Consider the following 14060-nt stretch of genomic DNA (forward strand, 5'->3'; position numbering starts at 1 on the left):
TTACAAATAAATCATTCATTGGATATTCGTGATATATTGAACTTGACAGCTGTATCGCCCTAGCAAATTGGCAATTCTGCGTAAGTTACACATTCACAGGAAACAGCTACAATACGTAACACATTGGGAATACGAAGCAAAATGATAATATTCTTAGAAAATGTACTTCATGTGATATATACTACAAGTATATGACTTGTCAAAAGTTATATACGAAGGGGTTGGTACTTGAGTGTCGTTACAAATTTGCCATTCGTCTCGAATTGATTATTCAAAGGAAACTTAACATTCTGAGGACAATCATCTCGTGGATAATAAAACATCAATTATACAGTATTATTTGTTTATTGAGTAACGCCAATAGGCTCGGGTGCTGTACATACGATGCAAACAGCGTGTAGGACACTACGGGGCAGGGACCCTCAATATAAATAATTGTGGTAATTACCGCGTAACTTGAGATCTGAGCAGATTAGTTACTTGATTGAGACTGCTTCTAATAAGAAAATATATATAGTACAATTTTTAAATTATCTACGTTAATCAGGTATAAATAGAGTACCAGTGATCATTTTATATTCATCCCGCTATTACTTATTACACAAACTAGTCTGTGTACTTTGACTAATACAAAATGTACAATAGATTAATAAAAAAGGTACCTAGACACTTACTGTACAGTAGAATTGAATACATTTAACGGACGGCCAAAATCTATAAACACTGATTTGACTATGTATGTACAAATAAAAGAAAAAAAAATACACATAAAAAGTCAATATATAAACTGCATGCAACATCTAAAAAGTTATCACAAAATGAAATATTAAACACAATACATTTTAGCTTAACCTCTTATAAATAATGCAACAAAATGAAAACTAATAATGTATAAGGCTGCACTGGACAGCGAGTTGAGCACAGAGTAAGTATCCGCGAACAGAGCGCGCGGCAGACACTACCTATATGATATACTTACATTACATGTACTTATGGCCTACGTAGTATATAAATATGTCTTGTTTAGCATTGAATACCGTCGTTACACTCTTGTAAACAGCTCATAAATATACAGACTTATGTTTAAGGCACGGACGGCGCGCCGCAGTCAGCTGCACTCGGGACGCTCGCGCGTTATAGCTACTGTACATTACATCGTTATATATTTCGATACATTATCCTATGATACGAGTGTGACTACTGTCTGATAAATAAAGAGCTGCCTAACCTAGGTGTTGCAAAAATTATAACTAATTAGTAGAGCGACGGGCGCGGCCGAGTGCACGACCCTCTGGCGGACGACGCTCGTCTTTACTATAGACTAATTTAGAATCTTGCACGCTTTCTCTTCCTCTTAACCTACGTCGAATGCTAAAACTATACGCGACGTGACCACTGAGCGGGACTCCACACGGATGCCTTATGATGGTAAACATCATTACAAGTTGATAAATTGCACGTAAATACGTTTCCTAATATATTGTGTTACAAGTGCAGGCGGGTCCCGCCAGTGACCGGCGCCGAGCTCGCGCTCGTGACCCACCTTACTATGTTGATTCAAAATACACAAAATATATCAATCGCTCAATAATGTTGTGAACTAAAAGCTTTACAGCCAAAGGCTTTCAGAGTGTTAGGGTGTTGTGTTGCGTGGCGATAGCGGCTGGTCACGGGCGCGGCCGCTTACTCGCTACCTATGAACTAACTCCGACCGTCACAGGACGCGTCCCATCCTATACTGTAATAAATATATCTTATCTACATCATTTTCAATTAAGTACACAATCGTCAGCGTCCCACTATTACGCATAATTTCATTAATTCCAGTTTCCATTTTATTTATTATTTCATCAATATCAGAATACTAAGTACGACCAGTGTCATGCAATACTCACATAATGTACTCATGACTTGCCTTACAAAACTTTAGATTATGTAAAAATTCGAAACTTCCTTAAAGTCAGGCACTGCTTTATCAACTTAATATTCACTAAATTTATCACTTAATTACAAGTATAAACAACTCTTACGTCGAGTCCAACGTCGTATTCATATCAATATAAATGAGCTCTTATCATTAACAACTACTTTAGTCTGTATATATAAATTTGTCATTTTTATAAAAAATGTACATCAAATTAGGTTTACTACCGTGAGGGAGCCACTGTCGCCGGCGCCGGCTACTGCGCCTTGTATATCGATATCAAAACAGTCGCGTGTATATAACATGCATGCTGAGTATAAACCTGCTCTCCGGCCGGCGACACGCGCCGCGGCGATCACAATATTACAATAATTCGTATAGTCTGGTATACTGTTAAGTACATACATATCGGGTATCACCGTACAACTTAAAGCTACGTTAAAACTAACACACGCACACATTCACGCTGTTAAAATGTATAAAAACACGTACAGGTACAAACTTAAACACTCAAGCACACATAGACGACTCATACACACATGCACTCATAATTACACGAACAAACATTTGGTTGATATGCGATGATTTCCATATTTTCTCCTTACACGGTTTGTTTCGTTTTGTTCGATTTCATTTATTTGCTTCCAGATCTGAAAAGACACATAAAACGTTAGTAATTATTTGAAATAAGTTTATGTATAACTGAGTTGTAATTAATGAATGATGTCGAAGAGGTTATGTATGAGAGCTGGGCTGCGAGGCTGAGTACTGACACTAGATGAGGCGCTCCTCGGGCGGCGGCTTGAGCGCGTGTTGCATCATCTCTGCGCGCGGGTTGCAGTACTCCTGTCCGGAGGGCGAGTAGGTCCCGCGCGTGGCCCGCTTGCGGCGCGCCTGCGCCCCCAGCGCGGCCAGCGCGCCCCCGCCCAGCGCCAGCGCCAGCAGCGCCGCGCCCACGCCGATGAGCACGCCGGGCGGCGCGCCCCCGCCCGCCGCCTCCGCGCCCGCCGCCAGCTGCTGCGAGCAGTTCTTGCCGCCCCAGCCGGCCGCGCAGTGGCACTCGTAGTCCGTGGTGGCGGCGCAGCGCTGCGAGCAGCGGGCCCCGTGCAGGCAGGGCCCCGAGCTGTTGGCGCCGCCCGCGTAGCACGGGTCCTGCAGCGAGCACTCGTTGCCGCAGAACCCGGCCGCACACAAGCATCTGCAATACAGAATCAAATATTATACCCTACCCAAGCCACTCACGACGCACACATTATTGTGTAATCAGAAGTAAAGCACAGCGCCACTCACGTGTAGGAGCCATTCAGGTTGAGGCAGTCCCCGGGCCCGCAGTTGACGAGGCCGGCCGCGCACTCGTCCACGTCCACCTCACAGCGCGCGCCCGTCCATCCTGACACAATTCACGTCATAAAATAACTTGATAACGAAAGCTATCACTCTTAATTTTATTTACGTTTAACCCTGCATATAATCAACGAATAAACAATTTTAATTTGGAGTTAAAACATGAAAATAATTAAAAGTGTATTAATTAAAATAAAACCACAATTTACATCAATCACTACATATTATAAAACAGAAGCGCTTTTTCTGTCCCTATTTCCTCTTGACTACTTACATCTTTGAAACTAATCGACGGATTTGCATGCCCGCGCAAAGTCCGCAGGCATGCAAATAGGCATATCTCTATCTTTTAAGGTTCGCTCACAATAACCTTTTGGCTATTAATTGGGGCGGATCGCTAGTATAATATAAAACTACTTTGTTACATTTTTAATACTTTTTCCCAGGTAATCGTTATCAGACTGTAATTGTTTTGCCGAGATACTGTTATCAGTCAACAATGTTAAGGTTGCTCACTAGCTCCACCAGTCGACATTATTAAACGGTTTTCATCATGTAGGCACAGGCGTCAGAGCTGAGCTAATACGAGCAGCGAGGGGACGCCGTGAGTCAGCACAGTGAGTAGGCCACAATGCGGTCAGCTGCTCAGGACTATGACGAAGACAAGCCATATAGAGGACTTGCCTTCCAGACATACCTACAGTCAACTGAGCTATTGTAATATTGCCTGAACTGTTTGAAATAAATAAGTCATAATGAAAAATTATATTAGATAATAAAATTTCTAATAAAATGGCCGTGGCCATGGTAGAGTGAACAAGAAGTATTTCATCAGCAGCTACAGAATGACTACTACTTTAATGTTAAGTATTAGGAACTGATTTGGTCTAAGTTAACCTCTAGACAGAAACACCTTCAGTGGTATACAGTGGAGTGCTAAACAAGCTGAGCAGTGATGCAGCAACGCTGAACTGTTTTTGTGATCATAAAGTGATATAGAGCAGGCCGCGAGTAGGAAGCAGCGCGCGTCACCTTGACGGGAGCGTTATGCGGCGAGGTAACTCCACTGATCTGCCGAATTAACTGTATTGACTAATGTCTGTCTGTGTATTTAAACAACAGGTGTTTTCTGTGAGTTTACGTTAATGATGTTTAAATTGTTAATTCCAATTGGTTTTCACTTGCTCCTGATGTTTATAAAAGATAGTGTAATATAATATTTTCGATACATCAAACTCTTAACTTCGTCCACGTATTAAGTAGGAGTTAAATCTGGACTGGCGCCCGGGTGGGTTGGAGATCAGGTACAATTCAATTATCAGATGATTGGTTTGAAAATTTCCAATAGGTCCCTGTCTCCGGTAGAAGGCGCGCGGGCGAGGTGCTGCGCGCTGTGTGACACTCACTGTTTATAATCACTATCAACACTCTCGAGAAACAATCAAATGATATCAGCAAATACTATATTGTCATTTCACAATATAATGGATGCATTGGTATTCACAAGATTGGAATCGTTTGTAAATATAACTAGTGTATGTATGCACAGTACTAATTAAGCCACGGCTAGATTTACGAACTGCATGAAACATTCAGCGTTAAGATTAGTGTACATTAAAAATAAGATAAGGGTAATGAACTAGTAGCGATGTACAATACCTAGGAGGACGACAAGCAGCAATGTGATCATCATGACGTGATCGTTATCATCCTGGCCACTAGCTGCACTGTCCACTAGCCCGGCAGCTCACATGACCGCACTCCGCACACTACACTAGGTCCGACGCCCGCAACGCGCCTCGCCTGTCGCGACACTGATTCACAAAGTGTATTCCGCGCCGTCGCGATTTTCCTTCATCGCCCGTGCGACAGCCAATTAATATTATAAGGCCGTCCTATTGTGATACTGTTAATTACTGAACGCGGCGTCGCGGCGCGTCGCTCTCGCGCACTCCGCGGGTCGCGCGCCGCCCGCTACCTACTCCTATATACATATTTCCTGTTTGTTTATTGAACGATGTATTATTATTAACTCTCGAGTGCGTGTGGGGATCATAACTTACTACAGTCAATACATCAATACGAATACATAAACATACTGTTATCCAACGTAAAATAACGACTGGAGAGAGGCGTATTAATGTTTATACAAGTGAAAAACTATTGCTAGATAAATTGGAAATACCGAAGAGTCATTATAAAGGAATAAGCATTTTGCGAGTTTTACGTCAAAAGACAATGTCGCTGATATGTGACCATCCATTTCGAGGTAAACTCTAGGTAATATTACTTTATGTAATAAAAATTTCCCTTGACACCTGTCAAGGGAAATTTTCATACAACAATATTTATCGGAAGTTTGGGAACCGCGGTCCGTGTTATCAGTATCGGCGCTTATCGCGGGCGCTGGATTGTCCGCGATCGCGCTCCGCCGATAAGATACACGCACACACGTGCACCGTGTGCGCACACTGACGACACACTGGGAACTGTGATAGTGGCTCATCGCTGATACCAGTATGTAGAGCGTGCCCTACATCACACACACGATCCCTAAGTATCACTTTTACTTTCAGCGTCTGAACCAGGGATGTAATGGATATATAATTTCGGATCCGGATATTTGCAAATTTATTATCGGATATTATTTCGGATCCGATAGTTTCGGTTACGGATATAATTTTTTCAAGGAACTGTAAAATGAAAGGCTTGTCAGAAATGGTTTTTGTCAGTTTTGTGTCAGTTCGACGTGTCATTTTTACTATAAAGTATAAATAGTAAATATGATACGTCGTGACAAGTTTTTAGTTTGCCCGGCCGGCAGACCACCGCGCGTCGCCGATAATGACTTTGCCCTATCCGAAACTATCAACTATACTACAAAATATAAGCTTCGATATTTCGGATTCGGCTACTGTTAAGGATATATTTTTATTACGGACGTCCGATAGTTTCGGTTACGGGTATCCATACAAACACTGGTCTGATCAGACCGGAAACAACTGGAGGCTGAATACTTATGTTTTGAATTAAAATTATTTATGGTAATAGGCAAGACGACAGCAAGACGGAATCATTAAAATATTGTGTTTAATAACTGATAAACTCACCAGTCACTGTCACCGAATTTATTTCGAGTTTCGACTACAACTGTTTACGAGTTTTCTGAGGGTTGACGTCACAGCAATGTCAACGCCGGTGACTGCGTTTTGGCGCGAATAAATGAACGTTTAATTTTTTTTTTTCAATAGTTATTTTATAAATTACAGAAATATTATATTTCTTAGTATTTGTAGATATTTATACCTATAACTTATAAGAATATTTTAAAACACATTTTCAAAAACTGTCGTCTTGCCCATTATTGTAAATGTTGCAAGGTAAGAACAGCTTAGCTTATAGTAATTAACATGTGTGGCATGGAAAACACTAGTGGAGGACATATCGTAGGTGTGCAGCCGCGAGTGTGACGTCACAGCCCGGTGGCCGCCTGAGTCACGCGAGCACACACTACTCGCGTACGTGACGTCACGTCATGTAGTCATGACGGGAAGGCCACAGCTACTAAACATCGTGTGGACCTTAACATACGAGTTATGTTATGTCTCATTTGCATTAATGTGTTTGTACATGGCGAATAGAATTGCATTATCCTACAATGATTACAAAATGTGACTTTATTATTAGAACATAACAGTTATTATAGTTGACATATTTCATGTTCCGTTTAGCATATTTTTTTTTTTATTCACGTTCTATACTTAAAGGTATGATGATATTTTTCCTGAATTCTAAACAATAAAAATTGACTATTGCCTTCTTGGACAAGATTTTTTACTTTCGTGCCTGGAACCCAAACCACGCCGGTCTTTTTTTATAATAAGATTGGTCTGTGTGTATATATTTGTGTGGAGAGACCGACATGTTTGTATGAGTATAGGCAGCGTGTCCCGGTATACTTATGTCTGCCTAGCTGGATGCGCATACCGGTGTTCTCGCAGTCGCACAGGATGTCCTGCGCGGCGGGCAGACAGCGGCCGCCGTGCAGGCAGGCGGCCGCGCCCGCCTCCGCGCACTCGTCCCGCTCCTCGCTGCACAGCCGCCCGCCCCAGCCCGCCATGCACTCGCACGACGCCGACTACAGATACAATATACACATACATTCCTATGAAAACTCATATCGACGATATTTTTTAAATAATAGATAGTTAAGGTATCGCAGGAACCATGCTACAAAATAAACTATAGAAAACTGTTTTGAGAATTGTAAGACATTTGGTTATCAAGAGAGCGAGTCCTGCACGTACCGTGGAGTCGTTGACGCAGGTGCCGTGCACGCAGGGTGTAACCTCGCAGAAGGCGAACTCACAGTAAACGCCCTCGAAGCCCTCGCGACACACGCACGTGAAGTTGTTGCCGGTCGGCGGATCTGTAAACGAAGAAGTTGCTAGGAAAATGCATTAAGATTTAGTGTCGGTGGTGTCGTGTGGTCCCGGCAGGCGGCGGCGTGTGGTGTGGGGTGTGTGTTACCGGGCGGCAGGTCCCGGCAGGCGGCGGCGTGTGGTGTGGGGTGTGTGTTACCGGGCGGCAGGTCCCGGCAGGCGGCGGCGTGTGGTGTGGGGTGTGTGTTACCGGGCGGCAGGTCCCGGCAGGCGGCGGCGTGTGGTGTGGGGTGTGTGTTACCGGGCGGCAGGTCCCGGCAGGCGGCGGCGTGTGGTGTGGGGTGTGTGTTACCGGGCGGCAGGTCCCGGCAGGCGGCGGCGTGTGGTGTGGGGTGTGTGTTACCGGGCGGCAGGTCCCGGCAGGCGGCGGCGTGTGGTGTGGGGTGTGTGTTACCGGGCGGCAGGTCCCGGCAGGCGGCGGCGTGTGGTGTGGGGTGTGTGTTACCGGGCGGCAGGTCCGGCAGGCGGCGGCGTGTGGTGTGGGGTGTGTGTTACCGGGCGGCAGGTCCCGGCAGGCGGCGGCGTGTGGTGTGGGGTGTGTGTTACCGGGCGGCAGGTCCCGGCAGGCGGCGGCGTGTGGTGTGGGGTGTGTGTTACCGGGCGGCAGGTCCCGGCAGGCGGCGGCGTGCGGCGCGCAGGGCCGGTGCGCGCAGGCGCGGGTGCGGGGCGCGGCGCAGGTGGGCCCGCGCCAGGCCGCCGCGCATGCGCAGGAGAAGGCGCCCGCCGCGTCGCGACACGTGCCCCCGTGCAGGCACGGCGCGGACTCGCACTCGTCGATGTCGTGCTCGCAGCTGCAACACCACGCACGCTATATGCTATTTCTCACGATCATCGTTCAACCGTTTTAGGATAACAATACTAAAAGCACACCTTATGGCCTAATAAAACTCGACCAGAGGTTGAATATACACGGTGATTTTTTAGTCGTCTTACAAAAGCAGCCAGTTCATGTATCCGACGTTAAATACGAAGGCGCGATTATTATTTTTTTATTATCAACTAAGATAATAAGTACGAAGAAAAATTAAACAAGAGAAATCTGAAATATACTCTTAAAAATGATAAAAACGCCGCCCGGCCCGCGCCCCTCACCATTGTTACAAGGCTCGGACCGCGCTCGCAACAGAGCTGTGTTTCTAAAAAAACTATGAATTGCATCATAATATTGAATAAAAATGTATTTTAAATTTATTCAAATCTTATAAATACTTATTTTTTTTATTATGAACGTGTTCTAGTCATTGGATAAATGAACTGGGCTGCTTTTGTAAGACGACTTAAAAATCACCGTGTATAAAGACGGAGCCTTTTGAACATTTCCAAAGTTTTGTTTGGTTGAGTACTCACAAGTCCCCGTCGAAGCCCACAGGACAGATGCAGGTGTAGGCGGCGATGCCGTCCTTGCAGGTGGCACCGTTCTGGCACTGATGCGACGCGCACTCGTCCACGTCGATCTGCGAACAAACATACATTCGGGAGTTCCTCGTCGGTAGCGGCTACTGCGCGACTGTACTGTGCAGCGCGAGTGTAGTGCGGTACCTGGCAGTAGTCCCCGCTGTAGCCGGGCGGGCAGGCGCAGGAGTAGGACGAGCGCACGTCGGCGCAGTGGCCGCCGCTAGCGCAGTCCCGCTCCAGACACAGCACGCAGCCCACGCCCGCCGCGCCGCCCCACGCGCGCCCCGCCCTGCGCACGCGCAACACCACGCTCATACACGGACATGTAATACTCAACTAAATATACTAAATATTCATTATTTTCTTGATCATCATTATTATACGTGTTTAAATTGTTTCGATTCATGAAATCATTCTGTGTTGTCGTTCGTAAAACTATGGCCTTGGTGAAAAAAAAAATGGTGTGTAATATACAATTTGTGTGCAAGTATATGTACGTACAGCAGCGCGTAGTGCGGCTGCGCGGCCAGCAGCGCGGCGGTGGCGCCCACGAACAGCTCCTCCTCCGTGAAGAAGGGCAGCAGCAGCCCGCCCACGTGCACCGCGCCCATGCAGCCCTGCCACACGCAGCCCGTCACAACCACACACCAACACATATCATAACACCCATGACTAGTAAGCTATGAGTTTCTGATTCAAACTTTATTTAAAATTAATCACCGGACTTTACGACGAATACTCGATTTTGGGGCAACAAACATTTCAGGAACCTGATGCAAATGTGAAGCGGTTACCTTAAAGTACTCTCCGGCTAGGTTATCACCAGTCACTTCCTCGCCCTCCGAATACTCCCACACACTGGGCTCCGTCGACATCTCCGCCTTAACAAGTACAAATTAATATTATGTAAAATTAGCAACTCTACACGTAAAGGTTGTAGCTAGTGTGGTACGCCGCGAGTCTTACGAGTGCGGTGGTGGTGGGCAGCGGCGCGGCGTGTCCGATGCCGCCCAGGTGGATGCGGCCCTCCATGACCAGCTGCTGCCAGGCGCGCGTGTCCACGCTGGCCGTCAGACCCACCTCCTCGTGCCCGCTCGGATCAATAAAGGCTCCTGGTGAACATCATACAAACACATGAGTCGGACAAATTACGAAGTGTTGAAGGCAATGTAAGCTAGAGTGATTGTATGTCAGCGCCAGGCGCCACTGCAGCGCCACCTGCTCCTTGTATGTGAGTAGTTGTGATGTCGGGAGGGGCACTGACCGCGCAGCTGGTTGTTGGCGAAGCTGAACCGCAGCGTGGTCCAGGTGAGGTGCGTGGCGGCCCGCATGCGGCGCAGCGCGGGCAGCGGCTCCCGCGCCAGGCGCCACTGCAGCGCCACCTGCTCCTTGAACACGCCCACCGTGAACCACGCCCCCTCCGCCCCCGCCCCCGCCCCGCCCGCGCTCTCCGCGTGGAACAGCGTGCCACCCGTCTTACTCCTGCACGAACACATGCATTACTTAACAGGTTCCGAAGAAATTATTTATGCGTTCTATCGCGACTGGATATTTAAAAAGGTATGAAAAATAAATTGTTTAAATTTCACTGCATACCCAAAATTCCTACGAGTAATTATCAAAAATGTGCGAATGTGACACAATGAAACACAAGAAACACAATGGTATGAACCGAATTAAAATAGATCTGCATAATGTACGAGAACGTTCCAGACGTACCTGTAGGTAATGGTAAGGGTCTCTGGCAGCTCCAAGTCCTCATCGGTAGCGATACTAACAGTCCTGGGCACGCGCAGCTTGTACGTGAGGGTCGTGTTCACGCCGTCGAATGTCGCGTTGGAAACACATTCATACCTGAAAATATCCAAAACAAACATAAAATGTGCTAAAATTAACCACTCATTCAGAAAATATGGAGTATAATTACCCCGCGTCCAAGTTCCGGCAGTGCGAGTTGAGAGGACACCCCTGCAGCTGACAGAACTCCACCTCCGAGCACTGCTTACCCTTGTAGCCGCGGGGGCACTGACACCTGCACGACGCATTATAATAAACTTATTTATGTTTCATTTCTTAAATTGTTTAATACTGCTGAGGTATTTATAAAAATGTTCAGTACGTAGCTGGAGTATAGAGATACGATCTCGTACATACGTAGAAATACGACTTAACGCATATGTATATACCGCGCGAGTGCGTTTGTATGTGTGTGTGTACTGACGTGTAGTCGTTCCAGGTGTTGGCGCAGGTCGCGTTGTGCAGGCAGGGCCGCGAGGCGCACAGGTCGTCGCTCACGGCGCCGCGCAGCACCCCGCCCGGCTCCAGGAACACCTCGCCGAAGGGCGGCGGCAGCTGCAGGCCCTCCACGCGCAGCGGGAAGAACTCCACGATCGTCACGTTCACGCCGTTCGAGATCTGACAAACGCACGGTTACTTTAATGTGGATATGACATGGTTTTGATTTATGTCAGATCATGAGAATTGTACTTTACCTGAACGTCCTGGATGACGCCCTTGAAGTAGGCGGAATCGTCGGGCTCGGGCGCGAGCGTAGGCGAAGAGGGCGCGGGGGGCGCGGAGGGCGCGGGCGGCGGGGGCGCCACCTGCGCCTGCGCAGCGCCCACGCCGGGGCCCGCACCGGCAGCGGTGCTGGGGCCCGCCGCGCCGGGGCCCGCCTCGCCCGCGCTGGGGCCCGCCACAGTAGGCGGCGTGGGCGCCGGCGGCGGCCCGCCCAAATATAGCACCTGACATACATGATTTATTACCCACTTCTCTATAACTGACTCAGTGACGTGCAGTCCATAGAGACAAAAAGACACTGCCTACCCTGAGAAATTCAGATATTATAGGTACATAATTACTGTCCATAATCGTCCGTTTGGAATCCGCATTATGAGATTTACAATAAACGCCTGGAAAGTGTACTAAGACGTCTTCTATACCATCTAAATAAAGATTATCTGGCAAAAAAAATTAAGAGCTACGACAAAAAAATTACATTATAACATGTCTTCATTGATGGATAGAAGAAAGGTGCTTGACCTAGCATTTCTTCACAAACTGTTCAACGGGGCTATAGACTGTACTGAGTTTTTGGAAAGCTGCAAATAAACGCACCATCTCGCTTGCCGCGGAAATGTAACTATAACCTCTTCCATGTGCCGGGATCTAAAACAAACCTCGGACACTTCGCGTTTTGCCAAGGCTCTGTAGGCTGTACAACACACTAGCAAAGCACAATGATTTGGATATCACGGGCAAATTACCAAAATTTAAAAAAGACGTAAAGGAAATAATTTCGAATTTATAATATTTGTTTTCTGTTGTTTTTTTTTTCTCACATTATAATTATTCTCATTTTATTATTTTATTCTATACATACAATTTGAATTAGTTTATTATTATGTTTACTCTTATTGTTTTACTTTTAATTTTGATTCTGTTATTATGATTTTTGTTCATTGTATTTTAATTATTTCTGCCTAATCAAACTTGTTGTACCTACCTAGACAATAAGTGAATGATGTGGTCGCCTGTAATTGGAGGCGCACACTAATATTGTACGCAAAAATGTTAATATGCATGTAATTGTGTAGCCTCTGTTGGCGATCCGATCCAATAAATAAATAAATAAAATAAAAAATATCAAGTAAATAAGTAATCTATCAAGGGACGATTATAAATTATCAATATTTCAAAATTATTAACTATACATAAATTATCAATATTTTTTTGCAGAAGTGCGCCGCTGGCTCCGTTTAGGATAGACACTTCAATTCGATGTCTCAGTGACGTAGCTGTTTAAGCATGTGTGCGTGTGACAGACTCGTAGTCATGTCAATGTGTGTGTGCCTGTGCTCCTGTGAATATTTGTCTCACATTGCCTTTGCACGACGAAATACGAACGTTACCGAATATGACACGAGCCGAAGGACGAAGACAGCGGATGAGCGGTTATTATATGTTTTTAAGTTATGTGATATAAGTCGGTAAAAGAGTGAAAAATTGATTAATAATTGTGAACTTTCAAACGGCCTGTGTATCTTTCTGTGATAAAAACAAGTGATCGAAATAGAGTAAACTACACCAGATATCTAATTAACGAAGGTAAGTCAATCGTACAAAACAGTAGGTAGAAAACAAAATGATTTAAATCTAATCGGTTGTACTTTCTCTATTCATTTATTTTGAACTAAAGATTTACTTTACTTATCTAAACTTATTTACAAAATAACAAAAACATAATATCTACTTAGTACGTTGGCCTGGGCACGATTTATTGGTAAGATTCCCGCTTGGTACCTACTTCAACGATAAGGTTATTTTCGTGTTTACGTACGTGTTTACAATATTATGATAGGTAAATAGTCAATAAAAAAAAGTTTTGAGAAATGTATACGTTTTTGACTACCTACGATTCAATGGTAAATGTTCTGACAAAAAGATAGATGTAAAGGTTTAATCTATACTCTATACTAATATATAAAGCTGAAGAGTTTGTTTATTTGAACGCGCTAATCTCAGGAAATGCTGGTCCAAATTGAAAAAATATTTTTCTGTTGAATAGACCATTCATTGAGGAAGGCTTTAGGCTATAAACCATCACGCTGCGACTAATAGGAGCGAAGATAGGTACAATGGAAAATGTGAAAAAACAGGGCAGGTATAAATCATAACTTATATCTTCTACCCACGGGGACGAAGTCGCGGGCAACAGCTAGTATTCAAATACATAGCATGCATGGCAATTCAGATTTATAATAAAATTCACAGAGAGCTCCGGATAATGACTCTAACAAAATTTAAAATTAAATTTAAAAAATGGCTCATTGACAAATGTTTTTATTCTGTAGCTGAATTCATGTCATGTAATAAAATAAATAAAATAAAAATAGATAGTTATTTGTAAAAAAATGGTGCTAAATTGAAATTAATTATATAAATATTTTATTTTT

The 14060-nt window shown here is 44.9% G+C and overlaps 1 protein-coding gene across 1 annotated transcript in view; it reads right to left on the bottom strand.

The window, feature by feature from the left end:
• Positions 1 to 326: 326 nt before the first annotated feature.
• Positions 327 to 14060, bottom strand: part of LOC113494059 (protein crumbs) — a 48525-nt gene continuing 34791 nt past the window's right edge. Inside the window, exons 27-44 of the mRNA XM_026872195.1 lie at positions 11748 to 11849; positions 11598 to 11693; positions 11327 to 11520; positions 11033 to 11137; positions 10825 to 10959; positions 10370 to 10587; positions 10072 to 10217; positions 9900 to 9986; positions 9607 to 9722; positions 9250 to 9394; positions 9058 to 9164; positions 8257 to 8501; positions 7799 to 8176; positions 7576 to 7697; positions 7256 to 7406; positions 3215 to 3314; positions 2698 to 3122; positions 327 to 2574 (exon numbers count right to left, since the gene is read on the bottom strand). Of these exons, the coding sequence (XP_026727996.1) occupies positions 2699 to 3122; positions 3215 to 3314; positions 7256 to 7406; positions 7576 to 7697; positions 7799 to 8176; positions 8257 to 8501; positions 9058 to 9164; positions 9250 to 9394; positions 9607 to 9722; positions 9900 to 9986; positions 10072 to 10217; positions 10370 to 10587; positions 10825 to 10959; positions 11033 to 11137; positions 11327 to 11520; positions 11598 to 11693; positions 11748 to 11849 (2871 nt within the window). The 3' untranslated portion in view covers positions 327 to 2574; position 2698. The remainder of the gene's footprint in view (positions 2575 to 2697; positions 3123 to 3214; positions 3315 to 7255; positions 7407 to 7575; positions 7698 to 7798; positions 8177 to 8256; positions 8502 to 9057; positions 9165 to 9249; positions 9395 to 9606; positions 9723 to 9899; positions 9987 to 10071; positions 10218 to 10369; positions 10588 to 10824; positions 10960 to 11032; positions 11138 to 11326; positions 11521 to 11597; positions 11694 to 11747; positions 11850 to 14060) is intronic.

This window comes from Trichoplusia ni, chromosome 5 (assembly GCF_003590095.1).
Source record: "Trichoplusia ni isolate ovarian cell line Hi5 chromosome 5, tn1, whole genome shotgun sequence".
Taxonomy (NCBI): Eukaryota; Metazoa; Arthropoda; class Insecta; order Lepidoptera; family Noctuidae; genus Trichoplusia; species Trichoplusia ni.